At 39.2% G+C, this 18,596-nt stretch overlaps 1 protein-coding gene across 5 annotated transcripts in view; it reads left to right on the forward strand.

The window, feature by feature from the left end:
• LOC128934099 (RCC1 and BTB domain-containing protein 2) overlaps positions 1-18,184 on the forward strand; it is a 29,647-nt gene extending 11,463 nt beyond the window's left edge. For 4 of the 5 annotated variants that reach the window (XM_054271422.1, XM_054271424.1, XM_054271421.1 and 1 more), the window contains exons 5-13: positions 707-873; positions 1,510-1,668; positions 2,641-2,748; positions 4,849-4,991; positions 6,703-6,893; positions 10,418-10,544; positions 13,861-13,997; positions 14,570-14,700; positions 17,972-18,184. In XM_054271422.1, coding sequence (XP_054127397.1) covers positions 707-873; positions 1,510-1,668; positions 2,641-2,748; positions 4,849-4,991; positions 6,703-6,893; positions 10,418-10,544; positions 13,861-13,997; positions 14,570-14,700; positions 17,972-18,112 — 1,304 coding nt within the window. In that variant the 3' untranslated portion in view covers positions 18,113-18,184. The remainder of the gene's footprint in view (positions 1-706; positions 874-1,509; positions 1,669-2,640; positions 2,749-4,848; positions 4,992-6,702; positions 6,894-10,417; positions 10,545-13,860; positions 13,998-14,569; positions 14,701-17,971) is intronic. The other variant, XM_054271425.1, reaches the window with a different exon arrangement.
• Positions 18,185-18,596: the final 412 nt, after the last annotated feature.

An 18,596-nucleotide genomic window follows, 5' to 3' on the forward strand; every position in this document is an offset into this window, starting at 1 on the left:
TTAATAGCTTTTATTCAGCACAGCCTTTTTTACCTTACCTTTTAGAAGGCTGTTATATGTTACACAATTCTTGTATTAATTACTGCCATTGCCACTTTGCTGTATGTTTCTGTGCTGTATATTTCACATGTTTACTGAAATTTGTATTCACATGTTGGTGAACTGAGGAAAGGGTTGTTCACTTTTGGTACGATAAAGTAATTAGATTTAACCAGTTATTGTAGAGAAGTGTTGTTTTAGTGTAGCATATTTTACCTTTGTAGTTCTGAGGGAATCCTTCTTAGGGAATATGCATATTGTAAGGAAATGAAAGCTTATTTTTTGTATTTTCCAAAATGGGAAACAGTGCCAGGGCGTGGACAAGAAATTCTGATTCATTGTCAGTAACATAGAAATTGAAATGGGGACTCTGATTGCCATTTCATCCTTTTCTCTTCTGTATTACACCATCCCTTTTCTTGCAGCAGTATGTTTTCCTTTGCTATGATTACACTGATACTATCCATTTGGATTTGTGGTCAACACTATGTGAGCCTGGTAGCATTGGTACATCCATGGGCTGAACTGCCCTATAGGTCATATATGTATTTATACACTTAAGTATGCATATTGTTACTGAATTTGACTTTTTAGTTTGTAATTTTGTGTTGTGTACTCAATGGAAAAGTAGAGATTTTTCAACCAGCTCTTTACATTTTTCTTGTAGAAGGAGAAGTGTATACATGGGGTCATAACGCTTACAGTCAGCTGGGCAATGGTACAACAAATCATGGCTTCATTCCCTGTCAAGTCTCTACTAACTTGGTGAACAAGAAAGTCATTGAGGTTGCCTGTGGCTCTCACCACTCCATGGTGTTAACCTCTGATGGAGAGGTGAGTATAGTGGGAACAAGTGTCTCTTTTCTCTTAATGAAACTCACATATGTGAGAAACATCAAAACACTCTGCACCTCTAGCATTAGACCTTGCTTCCTCCAATCCTCACAGTGCTGATGTAACACAAATGTTTCAAAAAAATTGAAACTTGAGAGGGCGTAGCTGATTTTGTGCCACTTCTGCTTGTAATAACAGATTATGCAGCCTGTTCCTTCCTGTGCTGTACTCTACTTTAAATGCTTAGTGGCATTACAGCTGATGTTAATGTAAATCACATTCACTGTAAGGAATTTTACCTGCCAAAGTAAAAAGTTTCCTGGAATTTACCTTCAGGTGGCATTTGTGCCACTTAGATATTCTAGTTTGGGTTCTGGAAAAGTAGCAATGGATTCTTCCAGCATTAACTGCAGCCATCATGTTTCCCCTTACCTTTGAATGGAGGAATATATAAATGCTTAGATTGGCATATTTATTAGAAACAGTTCACTTGTAAACCTGTGTGTCTTCCTAGGAATACATCCACTTTCACATAAAAAACCAATTTTTTTATTCATACAGCTTTTTCCTCTCTTGAATGTGTACTTTGAACTGCATATTTTAAAGCCATCTTTGATGACGATTCTTTTGCAACAGGTGTACACATGGGGTTATAATAACTCAGGCCAGGTTGGATCTGGTTCAACAGCAAATCAACCAATTCCTCGAAGAGTTACCGGCTGCCTACAAAATAAAATAGTTGTTAATATAGCTTGTGGGCAGATGTGCTCTATGGCTGTGGTGGAAAATGGAGAGGTAAGAAACTTCACGTGAATATTTGGACTGAGTTTTACTTTGTGTAATAACTTGGCACGTAGATAATTTCAAACTTGGTAGTAATGAGCTATTTCTCAGAAAGGAAGTTTACCTTTGCAAACTCCCTTGAGTCTAGCTGCTTATACTGCTCATAACCACCTTTGTTATTATACCACTGCTGTCTTTAGCATTCATAGACAAATTATTGTCTATACTAGAATCTGAAGTATTGTATGTGAGAGTAGTCAGTGGATGTGAGAATAATCACTGAATGATATTTTAATTTTCAGTGCTCATATTCACATATCTTAAGAGAACAAAAGTACATTGCATATATTTCTTGAACTGGAGTACCTCTTGAATCTCTCTCATACTTTTTTATTCTCTTTGCAAAGATACAGGGAGGCTGTAAAGTTCTACACTTTGTTCATATGAGCTGATGATGTTGGGCAGTATGCATCTTGCTAGCTCTATTTCTCCAAACACTGAGTTTAGAACTAAGTAACCATTGACTGCAGTAAAACATGATGTCACTGAAATTATCAGAGCTCAGTGTTTTCCCTTTTTCTTATGTTTGGCATAAAGCTGCCTACTCAAACTGTTGCGCACAGCTTCCATTTTATAATTGTTCTAGTGTGTTTTCTGTTAGAAGATTTTGGAATGAGAAATCAGCTCTTTGAAGAAGGGAAGTATTGTGCTGGATTTACTCTGTGCTGGCAAGCAGCCATATGAGTCACTGATTTTCTGTTCTTCCTATTAAAATATTGTAGTCCTACATAATCTAACTCCTAAAGAGCATGAGTGTGCAAGAATTCTAGATGAGTATGTAACTGGCATTTTAAAGAAAAATGTGCGTGCATATATATGTGTTTATATAGGAAGGTATATGTGTGAATATGTTTGTGTTTACCTAAGCCAACAAAAAGAAGTGAATAGCAGCAAGCAGCTAACAGTCCCTGTCTCTGTTTCAAGGTCTATGTGTGGGGGTACAATGGGAATGGCCAGCTGGGGCTGGGCAGCAGCGGCAATCAGCCCACGCCGTGCCGGATCGCAGCCCTGCAGGGCATTCGTGTGCAGCGGGTACGTCTGTGCTGCTCCTCCCCAAACCCTCCAGGAGCCTCTGCAAGAGTCCCATAGACAGCATGTGCTGCCTTTGAAAGAGATAGTCCTTTGTTTAAAAAGTGACGTCAGAATGAAACACATGTGTCCTAAAGTGGACCTCTCCCAACAGGGGAGAAACTGTGACCTGTGGAGGTTGGTGGAAATTTTGCCACTAACTTCAGAGAGGTCAGGATTTTACTTAGAGGACTAGACCACTAAAAAGTTTGTTTTGTTTTCTTCTTTTTTTCCTGTGAAAGTTAATTAAAAAATACTGCTGTTATTTTAGTAAGTAACAGAGTCTTTCTAGGATATTCCATTCTTCATTAACCTCTGCCTTTTTTTCCTGAAAAAATGCTGCATTTTAGCATTTTGTCTGTCTTGTGGACTGAATTTCATTTCAGAATGCATCCCAGCCACAGTGACTTACTGGTGTTTGGAATCTGAATAAATTGCCTCCCACTGCATTTGGCTAACATTTGGTATGATTCCACAGTTAGTCTTGACCTTTGGAGGATATTGCACTTTACCAAGTAGTGGGGCTGCCACCAGTGTCACTAGCAAACTGATAACTTCTTTTATACAATAAATATTTAAGGTTACTGCAGGACTGATTCTGGAAGTTTTTAATTGATTCATGCAAAATAGAGGATACTGACAGGTAAATGATACAAACTGTTAGGAAACATCGATTTGTAACTAGTGAAAATTTGCAAGAGCATTTTGAACTTTGGATCCTATTTACTGTGTTTACTCAGGAAAGCTATGAATTCTTAAAGTATTTTAAAAGAAACTTATTTAATGACATCATTTTATATTCAGTGCCTAGGATGTAGACAGTAGCTTTGCTGGTAGCAACTACTCTTGGATAGTAACATTAAATAAAGTGAGTATTATGTTCCCCTGTACTTATTCTTCTGTTTAGAGAGTGAATGCTCCAGCAAGTTTGGATTAGATTCTGTTTCCATCCACTTCCTTTACTTGATACTGATTAATACCATGTTGTAGATCTCCACTCAGTAAATAACTTGATGGTTTATTTCACTTAAAGTACATCACATGCTTCATGGATGTCAGTGGAGTATATGTGTTTATGGTGTGTCTTTGCAGATGATATTAAGATAGGTGAGCTAGTTATGAACAATGTAAATTGGTTTTTGGTAGCTGTCTACTAAGTTACACGAACTCCTGCAGAGCAGGACTGCTGCTGGTAATGTTGCCACTGTGTATCTGTATGTGGGGCATGTGCTGCATATGTGAAGTGGATTTTTTGGACAATGTGATGTGAGGAGGCAGCTCAGCAGGACCAAGGGGGTTTCCATGAAGTTATGAGTTGATACAATTGTGGGCTGCCATCAAAATGGAGAATTTTGTCTCTTCCATCTCTTTCCTGGCTGATTGCTCTTGTTGCTTATCTTGTGTGGTTCTCAGACTGTACTGTGAGAGTTTTCTTGCAGTGATGTAAGTTTAGAGAATTACAGAATGGCCTGGGTTGAATGGGACCCTAAAAACCATCCAGTTCCATCCCCTGCCATGGGCAGGGACACCTTCTGCTAGACTGGGTTCCTCAGAGCCCCAACAAGCCTGGCCTTGAACACTTCCAGGGATGGGGACTTATCTCAGCAGAGGATCCTCTGATCCTCTGGCACAGGGAGGGGGCAGTTTTGTGTGGCTATTAGTCAGGGATGAAAGGATCAGACATGGAGACCTTAGCTGTTTTTCCAGTGGTGAAGCTATTCATATTGGAGCAGTTGTCCATGGAGCCAGGTCAATGCAAGATAGACCATCTTCACTTTTCTGGGTATTGTTCAAATTTGTCATATAGCTTTCCTTCTTTCTCAGTTTCTAGCTATTCTTTTTGCTCTTCTCTTGAGATTATCTGTCAGGGTTTCTCATTGGTAAATATTTTCCCCCAAAGTCACTTCATCTACTTTCCTTCCATTTTTAATAAACTTACCTGTATTTTTAATTTTTACACTAGCCTAGAATCAATGGCATAACCTATAGCATAAGATGTATCTGTCTGTATTAACTTACTATTGCATAAAAATGAGATTTTCTTCTTTTTATTATTCCTTACAGGTTGCCTGTGGCTATGCACATACATTAGTGCTAACAGATGAAGGTCAGATATATGCCTGGGGAGCCAATTCATATGGCCAGTTAGGTACTGGGAATAAAAGTAACCAGTCTTACCCTACAACAGTTATTGTGGATAAGGACAGGTAATCCTTACAGTCTTGCAATCAGACATTGGTTGACATACTCACAGAAGAACTACATAAAATTATGGTATTTTTCATCTTTTTTGAGGAGAAGGAGCCTAAAATTTTTTGCAATGGTTCATCTGCTAAATGTATAGAGAATTTTCACTGAAAGTGCTTGAATCTGTCCCATAACCATCCCTGTGAAAGAGAAACTGAACATTCTGAGCCTGAATATGCTATTTTCTGCTCCGGCTCACACTGTACTTTAAAGGCCTTAATTGCAGTTTCCCTTCAGTGGTGTAGTTTCATTGCTTGAAATCAACAATAAAGGCTTTATTGTCTGTGAATATAAATTGTATTTTAATATGCTACTTTTCACAAGAAGTGTACTCAGAAAAAGTGAAGGGTGGACATCTGCAATTTGTGTTATTTCTGCTATTAAATCTGTCTCATAATCAGGAGAGAGAGAAAGGGGGGAGTTCTTTCTTGGTATTGTTGCCTAAAAATAAAGCTTCGATTTTTACGAGTTAAATATTTTCCTCTAGGTCCTTGAGGGACAGTGGGGAAGTTGTTTCTCTTGTAAAGCCAAGTATGTATATGATCAGAAATCTTAATTTTGGGCCCCTGTTGTGAGTAAGAAGGAAAGTGAGATGTCCCTCTTAACCCTGTGTCTGAGTACATCATTGTGAGGAAGTGGCATCTCTGCTCTGGTGATGAGACATGGCCTGATCTTGAGCATTGCTATTTCTGTGTGTGTACTTGTGGTTTTGCTTCAAATGTTATTGATTTTTTTCCCAGACACTTTAAAAATGTTACAATAAGAATTTAATAGAAGTTTTAATGTTGCATGCTACCTTTGGCTTTTGTCGGTCAGAATATGAATTCTTGGTGTCAGTGAAAATACCGCCTCACTCAAGCCTGCAAGATTTGTGCATACAGCTTTAAACAAGTTGTTTCCCTGCCATTATCCCCAGGCAGCTGAGAACACAAGTAAACAAGCAGTAGTTCAGACTGCAAAACAGTGGATTGTGTAATGCTGTACACAGTGGGAGTTTTAAAGTCCTAAATCAGTCTTGGGATTAGAGACATAGCCTAGTTAAAGGACACTTAGAAACAGCTTTAAGTGCTGTTTGGTTCTAAATTTTAGTTTTCAAAATGGAAGTCCTTTAAACATAAGTAATAATAATTATATGAGTAAGAAGAAGTATGTTTAACTTGTTGGTTTATTATTGTTATCACTAAGCAAACAGAAAAAAGACTTTCATTGTCTTTCAATTATAAGCCAAAATGCAATTTTAATTATTTTTTAATGCATCCTTATTTCCTTCTTCATCTTCTCCAAGTATTTGTTCTCTGCAGCTTAATACAGCTACTCCCCTCACTGCCTAGCACCACCAAGGACATTCAGAGACTTGAAACTCATCATAGCTTTGCTTGAGAGAGCTGAGGGGCCAGCAGAGGATGTGCTGCAGCAGATACAGGGCTCTGCTGCAGCTCTGGCTGCTCTCTCCCAAGATGCTTTCCCAAAGAGAAACTTGGAGTGCCCGCTGTTTGCAGAAACTGCCAGCCTTTTAATTTTGCTCTGTGTGACCAGAAAGCATTCCTGCTTATGTGCATGCTTAAAAGCATGTCTTGCACTAGAGAAAGACAGGAGGCAGCGAGCTGATTCACTGGATTTTGTTCATAATGAGTGACTTTCTTTTCTCCTTTTCTTTGCTCGCCAATTCAGGGTGGTGGAGATCGCCGCCTGCCACTCGGCGCACACGTCGGCGGCCAAGACGCAGAGCGGCCAGGTGTACATGTGGGGGCAGTGCCGGGGCCAGTCCGTCACCTTCCCGCACCTCACCCACTTCGCCTGCACCGACGACGTGTTCGCCTGCTTCGCCACGCCCGCCGTCATGTGGCGCCTGCTCTCCGTAGGTGAGCCCAAACGCTCCTTATTCTGACGCCTGCCAAACAGAACTGGTTGCTCATACAACAGTTGCGTGTGTTTGAAGCCTAAACATAGTTACTCACAAAAACTTACACCAGGAAGCATCATCATTATGACGTGTTATGTATGTGTAAGTGGTAATGTGGCATGGTAAAAAATTGCTAAAGCCTGATGGCAGGGCTAGACACTTGTCTGTTTTATTGATGTGGCTCATTGTCGGAACCCAGGAAATTCCTCTGGCTGCCCTGGGGGGCTCGAGCCCCTGCCCAGGGGGCTCAGAGACCTTGGCACAGAGCCCAAGACCCCTGTGCCTTTGATTTAGCCCTTGGGAAAAACAATTACCAACCTTATATGAAGGATTACAAGCCACGACAGTTCAAGTAGAATGATAGTGAATTTATCACAGGGTGAAAAATAGATTTTTGAAGTTTTTAGAATGGGGGTTCAGGGGACAAGAGGAGGAATCTGAGCATGTCCAGCCTTTCTCCTTCTTCCTCCTAGCCTCCATCTTCTCCTGTGATGTTGGCACTTTTAGATTGATTTAGAGTGGAAGCTCACTGTCTAACATTGGTGATAGGTATTGGACAGTAATTGTAAATATTGTACACATAGTTTTTAGTATAAAAAGATAACACCGCCCTGGGGGCAGTGAGAGTGCCTGCACTGTCCTGCTGAGTGAACCTCGGCAGGCCAGGAGAAAGAATTTTATAGATAAGATACAAAAAACAACCTTGAGACCGAGAAACGAAGAGCTCTGACTCCTTCTTCGACTGCCAGGCTGGGAAAAGAGACTTTCTAACATATCTTGGGGTCACTCTGACCAGGTAGAGATCCCGAGAGCTCATTTCTATGGGGAAGTGCCTCAGGTTTGGGGAGAGGTTTTTTTGTGTAACCTCTGTGTGTGACTGTCCAGTGGCTCTGGGTGGAAAATCTGAGTTTGAATTTGGAGATTTGAGTTGAGGAGCTCTGAAGCTTTCTTTGATGCTCTTAAGTAGACTGCTAAGAATTGAGGGGTTCAAATTCCCATGTTCTGAATTGGCCACAAGCACTCAGTCTCATCACAAGTGATTGTGACCTGGTCTTCTGAAGAGTGTTGCTGGATCTCAGGTGCTTGATTAGCATTGAGATCTGTCTTAATGGCCTTGAGTAGAGTTAAGTATACAGCATTGGCTACCAGAGAGCTCATTCTTTAGCTGCAATTTAATCCCATTATGGTTCCTAATGAAGTTACTGGGGTGTTGGATTTTTTGTTTGGTTTCTTACTGTTTTGTTTTTTGTTGTTGTTGTTGTGGTGGTGGTATTTTGTGTGTTTGTTTTGACTTGTTGTGGGTTTTGGGGTTTTGTTTGTTGTTGTTCTTGGGGGGTTTGTGTATTTGTTTATTGTGTGGGTTTTTGGTGGGGTTTGGGATTTTTTGACCTTAACTTCCGGGTCCCTTTGGAAATAGAGCTACAACAGTGTAGCAATGTTGTACCAAAGCATAAGGTGAAGCCTTACAGGAGGAAAGGTTACTTTACTTTTAAATAAAACAAGATTCAGATGCACTTTCAAAGCCACTTTTTGGTATTTGCCAAGTAGTGTCTCCACCATCCTGGCACTATTCAGGAGGTAGGGTTCCTTGTGATGACACAGGAAAAAGGACGCTGGCTATCAGGTCCTTGTCATGTCTCCTGGGTTGTTTTTAGTTAGGTGACTGTGCTGGAGTCAGTTGTGGCTTTTTGCACACTCCAGGAGCTGAGGGTGACTGGCCTCTTCATCCTGTCCCACCCTGGCAAGCTCTCAGGACTGACTCACTGCTGTTTGTCATCTGATGTATGCGTGGTGAGCATCCTCAGGCAGCTGTGTCCTGGGATCTTACATCTGCTGACCTTTATGCCATGGACATCTGCCATGCTTACAGCCCTTCTCTGTCCCTTTTATTGTGTGCTTCCACACCCAGGCGTTCCCATTCTCTCCATGTTTGTGGCAGTTCTAACATTTCTAATACAATTCTTAGCACTGGCTGCTAAGGAGTTTTGTTGGCTTTGTGCCTTGTCAGTGGGAACTGCCTCTTCATTTCCTTCCTCAGGCTCCCCTTTCACTGCTGTAACAAATAAAAGCAGCTGATTTCTCCCTAAGAGTTCCAAAGCTGAACTCCACTATATTCAGTTTTCCTCTGATGGCTGTAAGAAATCAATTGGAGATGTCTCTTGGTGGACACCTGGATTGCCAATTAACTTTGAAGCAGAGTTTCACCTTTGCATTAGTTGCTAAAATGCTTACTTGTTTAGCTAGCAGAGGTGTAACTAAATAAACCACACATTGTACAAAATAAGAACTAACAAAGTATTTTACAGTATCATTGTTTCAGAATTATTTTTTTTATAATCACTGTATTGCATTTATTTTCCCCATCCATTCTATATGTACCTACCCAAATTGTGTATACCTGACATTCTCTACATGAAGTGCAAAATGACTGTGCTAAACAAAGCGTAACAGTATCAAAGTGTATGTGTGTGTTAAGCTTTTTTAGAGCTTGTGGAGAAGGTCTTTCCATTTCCAGAAGAATAGTATTCTAATTTCTAGTTTGATAGATTACAGGCCCTAGCATTTATGTAATTCTCTGTAGAGAACAACTAATTACTGACCCACAAGATCTGTCTAAACCCATAATATGTATTTATACGATAAGAAGACAAAATGTTGTCACAGTCAAAATGAGAGTAGAGTGGGGGGTAGAGTGGGTTGTTGATTTTTTTACTAGTATTAAAGAAGATGGTTCTCTGATGCTGTGTGATGGAGATTTGGATCAGTTCAGTAGGTAAAAATTTGTATGCAGATAATGGAGGACTTTTCAAAGCTGTTTGGTAACTTTATAGTGCAAATATCAGACACGTACAGACATATGACACCAACCGGAGTATGCACGCCTTGACACATTGTGCTTCTAACACCATTAAGTCTAGGGAAAACAGTTCTTTTAGAATAAACTTGTAAGTGTTGTTGGTATTTACTTTTAGGGATATTGCACTGGACAGTTTCACTGGCAACCAATATCTTGTTTCTGTAATAGATGCATTTTTGCTGTAATATAATGCCTCCTTATGGAAGCATTTCAGAAAATTTTATTGATTTTTTTATTGATCTTTGGAGGCTCTTATAACAACTAACAGTTTCAATTTGATATAATTTACTCACTAATGGTTGATAGCATTTTCTATCATATGGTGCAATAAACTTCTGAGATTAAACTTTTTTTTTTTCTGGCCTTATATAGATGAGTTGGAGGAGTGGATTTCAGAGGTTTTTTAATAGAGATATTTGCTTGGAGCAGGAAAGTAGAAAGGACTGAAGAAAGCTGTCCTTTCTTTGCTTTTCTGGCCCAGACAGAACACGTAGGCTGCTGGGGGGTTTTGCTACCTTTAAGGAGATGTATTTGTTAAGACTGTTAATCTGACAGACACCGAGAATGTTGTAGTGGGAGATATTCGTATTGTTTACTACTTTATATAAGTCCCCTATTTATTCTAGAGCCTGATGACCATCTAACAGTTGCCCAGTCACTAAAGAAGGAATTTGACAACCCTGAAACTGCAGACCTGAAGTTCCTAGTGGATGGAAAGTACATTCATGTTCATAAAGTTCTTCTTAAAATTAGGTAAGAAACAAACAGTATAAATTGTATAAACTAAACTGTGCAGTGTAGTCCACTGTGCTGAGTCATCACTGAAAATAAATTCTCTACTTACTCTTATAAATTCCTTTTTCCCTGAGTCAGGGACTCGTCTGCTATTCTTCACTGTTACTCTTTTTGTAATTATCAAACATGTTGCTCTACTACCTGCCTACACTTCCCTCCATCTGACATTTATCCTCCTTTGTGCTCCTAAATGGCCTTGACCTCAATTTCCAGTAACCTTTTGCTGCCAAGGAAAAGGCTCACTTCCTTCTGCTGTCTTGTCAGTAGTTAGAATCAGTTTTTTCCTCCTTTATATGCTTGGGTGCCTCCACCAGAATGATTTGAGGGGGTTGTGTTTATTCTTGGAACTCTTTCCTTCCACAGAACACTTCAGTTGTTTCAGCATCTTCCAGATGATCTCTTTCCTCCTTTTATGACAGATTTCTTGTTCTATGTGTTTTAAACATTCTAACCAGTGAGTTTGACTTTTAAGCTGGCTTTTTTTTCTGTTTTTATGACTTTTTGCAAGTTAAGACCACTTTATGGTGAGATTTTACGTAAGCAGATCTACAGAATGATCTCATTGTTATTAACATGCAGAGAGATTAATTTGTTACTGCTAATGTGATTTCTCCTGTGATATTCTAGAGACACTGCTTTAGATCTCTTCTGCCTTGCCTCCTCATTGCTTCTGCTTCATCCTCCTCATTGTTATATTTTTCTCTCTTTGCTATTTTTTTTTTCAAAATGCTTGGCTATCTCACTCAGCTTATCACCACTTTCATCTTGCTACTTTTGCTCCTGAGCCCTCTTAGTGATTTCTTGTATATTACTGTGTGAAATTAAAATTCCCTGTTAATTCTTGCCTGTCCTTGTTTTGTTGTTTGGTTTTTGGTTTTTTTTTTCCTGCTATCATCTTACTACTCTGATTACCTGTATTACTTTTGTCTTCTCTTTACTAGTCTCATTGCTTGTTCATTACATTCATGCCTATAGTCCACCCTCATCATTTGGAATGCCACGTGTTCCCCATCAGATACCACACCAAATCTTGTGTATGCCCAAAATGTTCCTGGTAGGGGGATAGAATACAAGAAAATAAAGGTAGTGTAGAAAGTAATCTCACCCCTAAGGAGTTGCAGCTGGGCCAATCACCAAGGGTTAGGAACAGGCCTGACTTTAACAGGCCACAGCTGTGACCAGTGAGAAGAAGAGTGCTATAAAAGAGTGGAGTGGCTGCGTGAGAAGGGAGCTGGAGTCAGTTGGCTGCTTTGTGAAGAAGGAAGGAAGGGTCAGTGGTCTGAGGAGATGCCCACAAGAAACTTTTACAATCAGGAGACAACAGTATGGAGCCCCTGCAATAAGATGACAACAGTTCCTGAGGTTCGTTTTCTTGATAATCAGCCTATATGTAGCTTTCCCAAGTTTCCTTTTTCTTGCTCTATTTTTATCAGATTATATGGCATTCTGTGAAGGAAATATCTAATTCTAAAATGGTTTTACATAGATGGTGTTACCAAAATACTGTGAGGGAATAATAAAGCACAGGCACAGTCTGTAAAATTAATATTTTCTTTACTGTCATGGTGCAACTGGATCAAAGTATTTAAAAAGGTGTTTTGCAACATTTGGCCTGGAGCATTGTCATGAAAGCAGTGCTGCTAAAAGTTCCTTTTTATTGTTTAGTCATTTCTTTACTGCTTATGAGGACTTCTTTCCATCTTGTTCCATTCCTGCTCTTGAGCTGGATCCCATTGTTGGTGGTTACTGGCGGGCAGTGGTGGAGGAATGGCAGGGAGCCAGAATGTCAGTGAGAGCAGCCCAAGGCCAGGGCTGCCTGCAGGAGCAGGGACATCCCAGTGCAGGGGTGGGATTTGCCAGGCCTGCATTCAGCCAGCCAGAGCTGGATGTGTCTGCACTGGGTCCGCTCAGGGATAGCGACAGCGAGAGAGACGCTCCAACAGATCAGTCACTCCAAGATAATTGCAGACTGGAGGATGTGTGCTAACCAATTTTTATTTTCATTGGCTTAATTTCTCAGGGATCAGTGTGTACCACCTTCTCTCTGACTTTTGTGTGGTGCCATTGGAGCACAGACCATTCCCAAGGTCTGATCCATGCTGGATGGATAGCATGGTCACCACTACTTAACACGGGGCTCTGGGAAAACAAAAACAAAGCAAAACAATGAGGTTTTTTCTGCCTCTCCCAATGCCAGAATGTGGTAAAAGATGTGGCAGAAGCTAGATAGTGACTTTATTTCTTTATGAATTTGACAAGAGGTTCCATTATTTTATTAAAATCCTCAAAATACTAATATTAAAAAAGTCCTTTCATTAACAAGGAAAATGTGAAGAACTTAAGTCATTAGTTAAATAATTACTTTTCATTTGGATTTAAGTAATACTGTCTTTAAGTTGTAGTTTTGTCTCAGAGATATTAAAAGGAAACCATCTTACTTTTTACAGGGAAGTTTTAGTAAAAGAAGAGAAAATTCAGATGTGAGCGAGTTACAAATTAGTGTAGTACAAAGAAGTATGATTAAATTGTGGTTGTTTTAGGAGAAGTTATCAGAAGTGGAGATGTTCATTTTTATCAACAAAAAATTTGAAAACAATGTGCATGCTAGGATGCTTTTTAGGGAACAGTAAGTTCCAGTGCATTGTAAATTTCTGTGAACTGGAAGTTGCAGATTTCAGCTACCAAAGGCAGTGCTTTGTCCTTGTTTGCATTTGTCACAAAAGTGTTTAGACTTGTAAGGAAAGGATGATGAAAGATCTGAGAGTGTCTTCACTTTCAGTAATTTAATCCTTGAATGTCATGATTAATGCTAAATTGTGTATGGACTCTGACACTGGAATAAATGATAACTGAAATTATTAATAATTTCCCTCTTCATTGGGAAATGCTGGCAAAATCAGGGTCAAATCTCAGAAGTGTCTAAGTTAATTGTAAACTTTATGTGCTACAAGACAGGTAATAAAATTGGTTGTTAATGTATAATCGATTTTAAAAAATGGCACCAAAACTAGATGGATAATCCTTGTAGATATTGTAAGTAGAAATGGATTCTGCCATAAAATATTAACAACAGAAATAAAATTCTGAGTTATATATATCAGGCTTGTAAGACTTAAAGAAATGAACATGTTCAAAGCAAGAAATCATGTAGCTAGAGGTTCTGCCTTTGTATTCAGTCTGTGGGACTGACTTATTTTTTTCACCAACTTCTTGCTGCAGCTCATCTTTCAAGCTTAACTCTTTGCCATGTACAATTTTTGTTCATGTTTTGTAGGTGTGAACATTTCCGCTCCGTACTCAATAATGATGATGAAATTATAGAAATGAGTGAATTTTCTTACCCTGTTTACCGAGCCTTCCTGGAATATCTGTATACAGACAACATTAGGCTCCCTCCTGAAGATGCAATAGGTATTTGCCATAAATGCAAATTACTCTAGATGATTATTTTTGAAAAGTTCAATCTAGGTGTCATTAGAGAGTAAGGGAGGCAGGGCTTGTTGGTTTTAGTTTCTTCAGCACTTTAATCTTGAATTTGGCAGGTGTCAGGAAGAAAAGATGCAGTAGCAGGAAACATGCCCAAGGAGGATAAGTGATGGGCATGCAATGAGATCAAAGGTGAAAAGTTTTCAGAAAGAACTCGTTGTTGCTCTTACTAAGAACTTCCCTTTATTTAGAAAGGCACTACTGCCATCCTGAAAGTTTACTTGTTTGAGTAGCTGTAGTGATTTTTGATCCTGAATCATAAGTCAGTAATTGATGTCCAGAATGAGAACAAGCGAATAGAACACTTCCATAGTAATAAAATGGTTCCTTTTTTGATAGGTCTGTAGGGGACCTTAAAAATGCACACATCATGTAGGGAAAAAAAACAGAGCACATCTTTGATTAATTCAGCCTAAAACAAAAGGATGATTGATTAATTTGAAAAGCCACTAATATATTTTGCACCAGAATAGTTAAAGCTGTATAAATCTTCACAGGGCTGCTAGATTTGGCAACACTGTACAGAGAAAACAGACTGAAAAAGCTTTGCCAGCAAACAATCAAACAAGGCATTTGTGAAGAGAATGCCATTGCTCTCCTGTCTGCTGCTGTCAAGTATGAAGCTCAGGTAAGAACTTCTCCTCAGATAAGCAGATGTTTTCTGAGAAATGAAGCTGCCTAATGTAAACATGACTATATTTAACTGATGAGGCATGATTACTGTAATTTCCTTTTCTGGCTTAACAAATGTTTTTTTTCCCCCTTTTTAAGCTGTTAAATAAAAATTTTAAAACTCCCAGTTTAGTGTTTTCTTCCTGCCCTGTTGGCTTGCCCCCATGAGTCAGGAATTTTAATCTGCTTCCTTCCTTGTCATGTGGCATTGCAGGGCTTGGCATACAAATTTCTCACTGCCATTTACATCTCTGCCTTTGGATTTTGCCCTTTCACTTCCTGAGTTCTCCACCTGATCATTTTGTCTGCCGGTGTCTGGTACAATCATTCTGGTGCTGACTTTTACAGGCAGTGGAAGGAGTCAGCTGTAAAGTCCCTGCATATTTACACTTGTGCTTTTAATAAAAAAATGCACTTTAGCAGTACTGTTTACAATGAATTATGCTGACACACAATAAATTACCTATTGTTAATACTCCCCCCTTATCCTGTCATCTGCTCTGCCCTTGGTTCTGGAATGAGTCACTAGCACTCAACCTGTTATTCATGCTTTTTTTGGTAAAGAAATACTTTCAAAGATATTTTCCTTTTCTCATCTTCCTAGTGCTGTGATGATTGTGGAAATAACTGTGTGGTGGGCTTTATTATTCAAAAAGTCTGAGTATGTATTTCAGATGTAGGGGATGTTGTTATAAATACCTTTCAGGTATAGGAGGCAAGTAGAAGAGACTGAAACAAACACTGAATTAATAATGTTACAATAGTCAGTGCTGTATGGAGACAGCAAACTACACTAGATGAATTTATGTAGGAGTTGCAAAGAGGAGACTGGAAGTCAGTGAGTTCAGTGCATTGAAAGAGAGGATAACAAGAGATCAGTAGATAGTAAGAGTGGCAGCTGCCAGTTACAAGGCATTTGTAACCCAGGTAGCAGAAACAGAGGGCATGGATGGCTGGGTCAAAAAGGACTTGTGCCTTCAGTGTGCTGTGCTGCTACAAGCCCAGCATGGCAGGGAAAACTCTACAGGAAGGCATGACCCAATGGTTTGGTTCTCTTAACAGCAGATTTTTCATTAAAATTTTATTCTTTAGTTTCTCCTCCTACAAACTTTCTAAAATTTTTGAACATCTTCAAAGTAGAAGTACTTTTGGTTGGTCTGTATCTGGTGAAGGAGTTAAAGATATGTTCAGGTGTGTTGTGAAGTAGTGAAACTAGCCTGAACAAAGTACCAGAGTTCATAAGGCCTGAAGCACAATAAAAGGGATTGCTGGATAACTAAATACATGTTATCCTCCTCTTCCTTCTATGATTCAGTGTTTTGCTTTTTCAAAACATGTGACAGTTTAGCACAATTGTCAGATGAGGAATTGGTTCACATGCCCTGGCTGCAGCATGTGCCAAACTCAGGAGTGTATTGTTGCCCTCCTCCCTACACCCACGGCTCAGAGAGGGGTGGATGGGCAGCAAAGATTTCTTTATCAAAGACACGGGGATAACCTGTTATAAATCAGGATCTCCTAGTGTACTACATTAATATAGTAACTCCTGATTTGAGAACCATGTGCAGTGTCAGGACTTCAGTAGAAAACTGCCAAAAGAAGGAGTATGAAAGAGGCCTCTTATTTTGGAAGTTTGAAAAGATAGAATTCCATTTTTTTTTAATCATTAAATATGAACACTGCAAGTGGAAGATTATAGTGGTGTGTGACATGCCACTGACATTGCAAATTAAATGAAGATTAACTTGACTACTGTATACATCTGTTAAGATTTAAGATGTACAAAAATATTTTTTCCTATCCTCAGAAAATACAAAGAGTTTCTGCTACAAGTTATTTTAAAGTGTATTTCTCATACACACTGTAGCAAAGTTTAGACTAATCATCTTCTATAAAACAGAGTTAAAAAGACTCTGTATTTATTGAAACTGCAAAATGACTGACTGATCTCTATAATCTATGGTCCTATTCATAGCAGCATCAGAAAAACTAGCTGCTGATAGTTTTAGCTAGCATAAAAATTTACACATTGACTGTAAAGCAGCTCAGGTTCTAACAGTACCATTTCAGAAGTCTGCTGGAACTTAAGGTGTCACTGCCTTTGATTGTCTACATTTTTTATTTCCTCTGTTTTTTTGCTTTTTCTATTCTCATTCCTCTTCTACTTTCCCAGTAGTTGTTGATGAGAGATACTTGCTATACCATATTTCTTCTTTAAGGATATTTTGTGTTTCAGTTTATGCTTTAGTTACATCTTGAAACATGGAATCTAAGGAAAAGTTTTCAAAAGGAAATGCACAGGTAGTCTGCTGAGTATCTTGCTACTATTAATGCCAGGCTGCAATGTTTGTGTAGTTAACATAGAATCAAATTGGCATGGGTTACTCTTTTTGCTGTAACCCTTGAAGAATTTTATAGTTTGTGGTTTAACTCCGACTTCCTTGCTGCTGGCTCCTGCTCTGGCTGCAGAAGGTAATTAATTTTTCTTCACAGCAAGTTGTTGCATAGGAGCCAACTAAAGGAGGCTGAGCCAGTGCATGGAGAGAAAGATTGCCACTCTTGTGAGGAATCTGAGTGGGAAGAATTTGCTGCATGCAATCCTGGTTGTTTGGCTTGTACCCATGCTGTGCTGAACTGCTGAGCATCTTCTTACAGTGAGACCAGGACAAGACAGAACCTTTTGTGCTATCTGGGAATCCCATTAGACAGAGGAATTCAATTCCTAGGTTTGCCATGAAAGACATATGTATCCTAACATGCAGTTTGTGTTCAGCAAGCATCATCCCCTTTTACATCATATTCTGCTCTTATTTCCAGCATGACTAGCAGATCTGCTGTTTTTCACAGGACATTCACTACTGAATTCAGTGTAGGGAGGACAAGAAATTAGTTATTGATGCTCTAGTAGTTCTTTTTGGGGCAATTTGATGCCTTCACTTGTTGGTAACTTTTCTAATGAGTATGTAGTAAATTCTAGTAAATGTGAGGGAGGTCTAGAGTTTATTTAGGTGGCTACTCCTATTTTCTCAAAGTGGGTTTATTGAATAGTTTGTATGAAAAAACTTCATCCTATCATTTGTGATCTCATCAAAAGGATAGAAAAGGGGTTGATAATGGGAACAATCTGGTATATTTTTTGCTAATTAAATGACAGATTTGAAACAAAGTAACAATGTTAATAATTTTATCAGTCATTCATATTACAAATTACTCAAATTTGTTCCTAGGACTTGGAAGAATTTTGCTTCAGATTTTGCATAAACCATTTGACTGTTGTTACACAAACTCAAGGCTTTGCAGACATGGACCATGACCTCCTGAAAAACTTCATTAGTAAAGCCAGCAGAGTGGGAGCATTCCGAAATTGAGGTCTGACTACTACCGAGCTGAAGAGCACATCCTCTTCCCTTCTGGAAATATTTTTCCTTTGGAGAACTCCCCCGTGGAATGGTTTGGAAGGAAAGTCTCGGTGTCCATCAGCTTAGGGAGTGTGTAGAAGTCCACTGACATGTAGGCTTTGTTGTAAGGATGGCTACAGTGTAGGTGTGTGGTGACTGTTCCTTGCCAAGAGCCAGAATTTAACACAAAAATCTAATGCAGTAACTACCCTTTCCCACCCAAAGTCAAGCAAACCAAGCTTGACATTATCTAGTCTGTCTAGTTACTAATTTTTTTTTAAACAGTCTGTGTTTGGATTTTATGGCACAGTGACCTCTTTGCTGCTAAAACTTTCATAGTCTGTTTTTGTCTCAAAACTCAGTTAATATGCCATAATGGGCTTCTTTTTATAATCCAGTGGAAATACAAACTTGTGTTTCTGGACATATGGTTAAGTTCTTTAGGATGTGAGGC

The sequence above is a fragment of the Melozone crissalis genome, unplaced genomic scaffold, assembly GCF_028551555.1.
Source record: "Melozone crissalis strain CALT ecotype California unplaced genomic scaffold, PUWL_Pcris_2 ptg000013l_1, whole genome shotgun sequence".
In the NCBI taxonomy this organism is placed as follows: domain Eukaryota; kingdom Metazoa; phylum Chordata; class Aves; order Passeriformes; family Passerellidae; genus Melozone; species Melozone crissalis.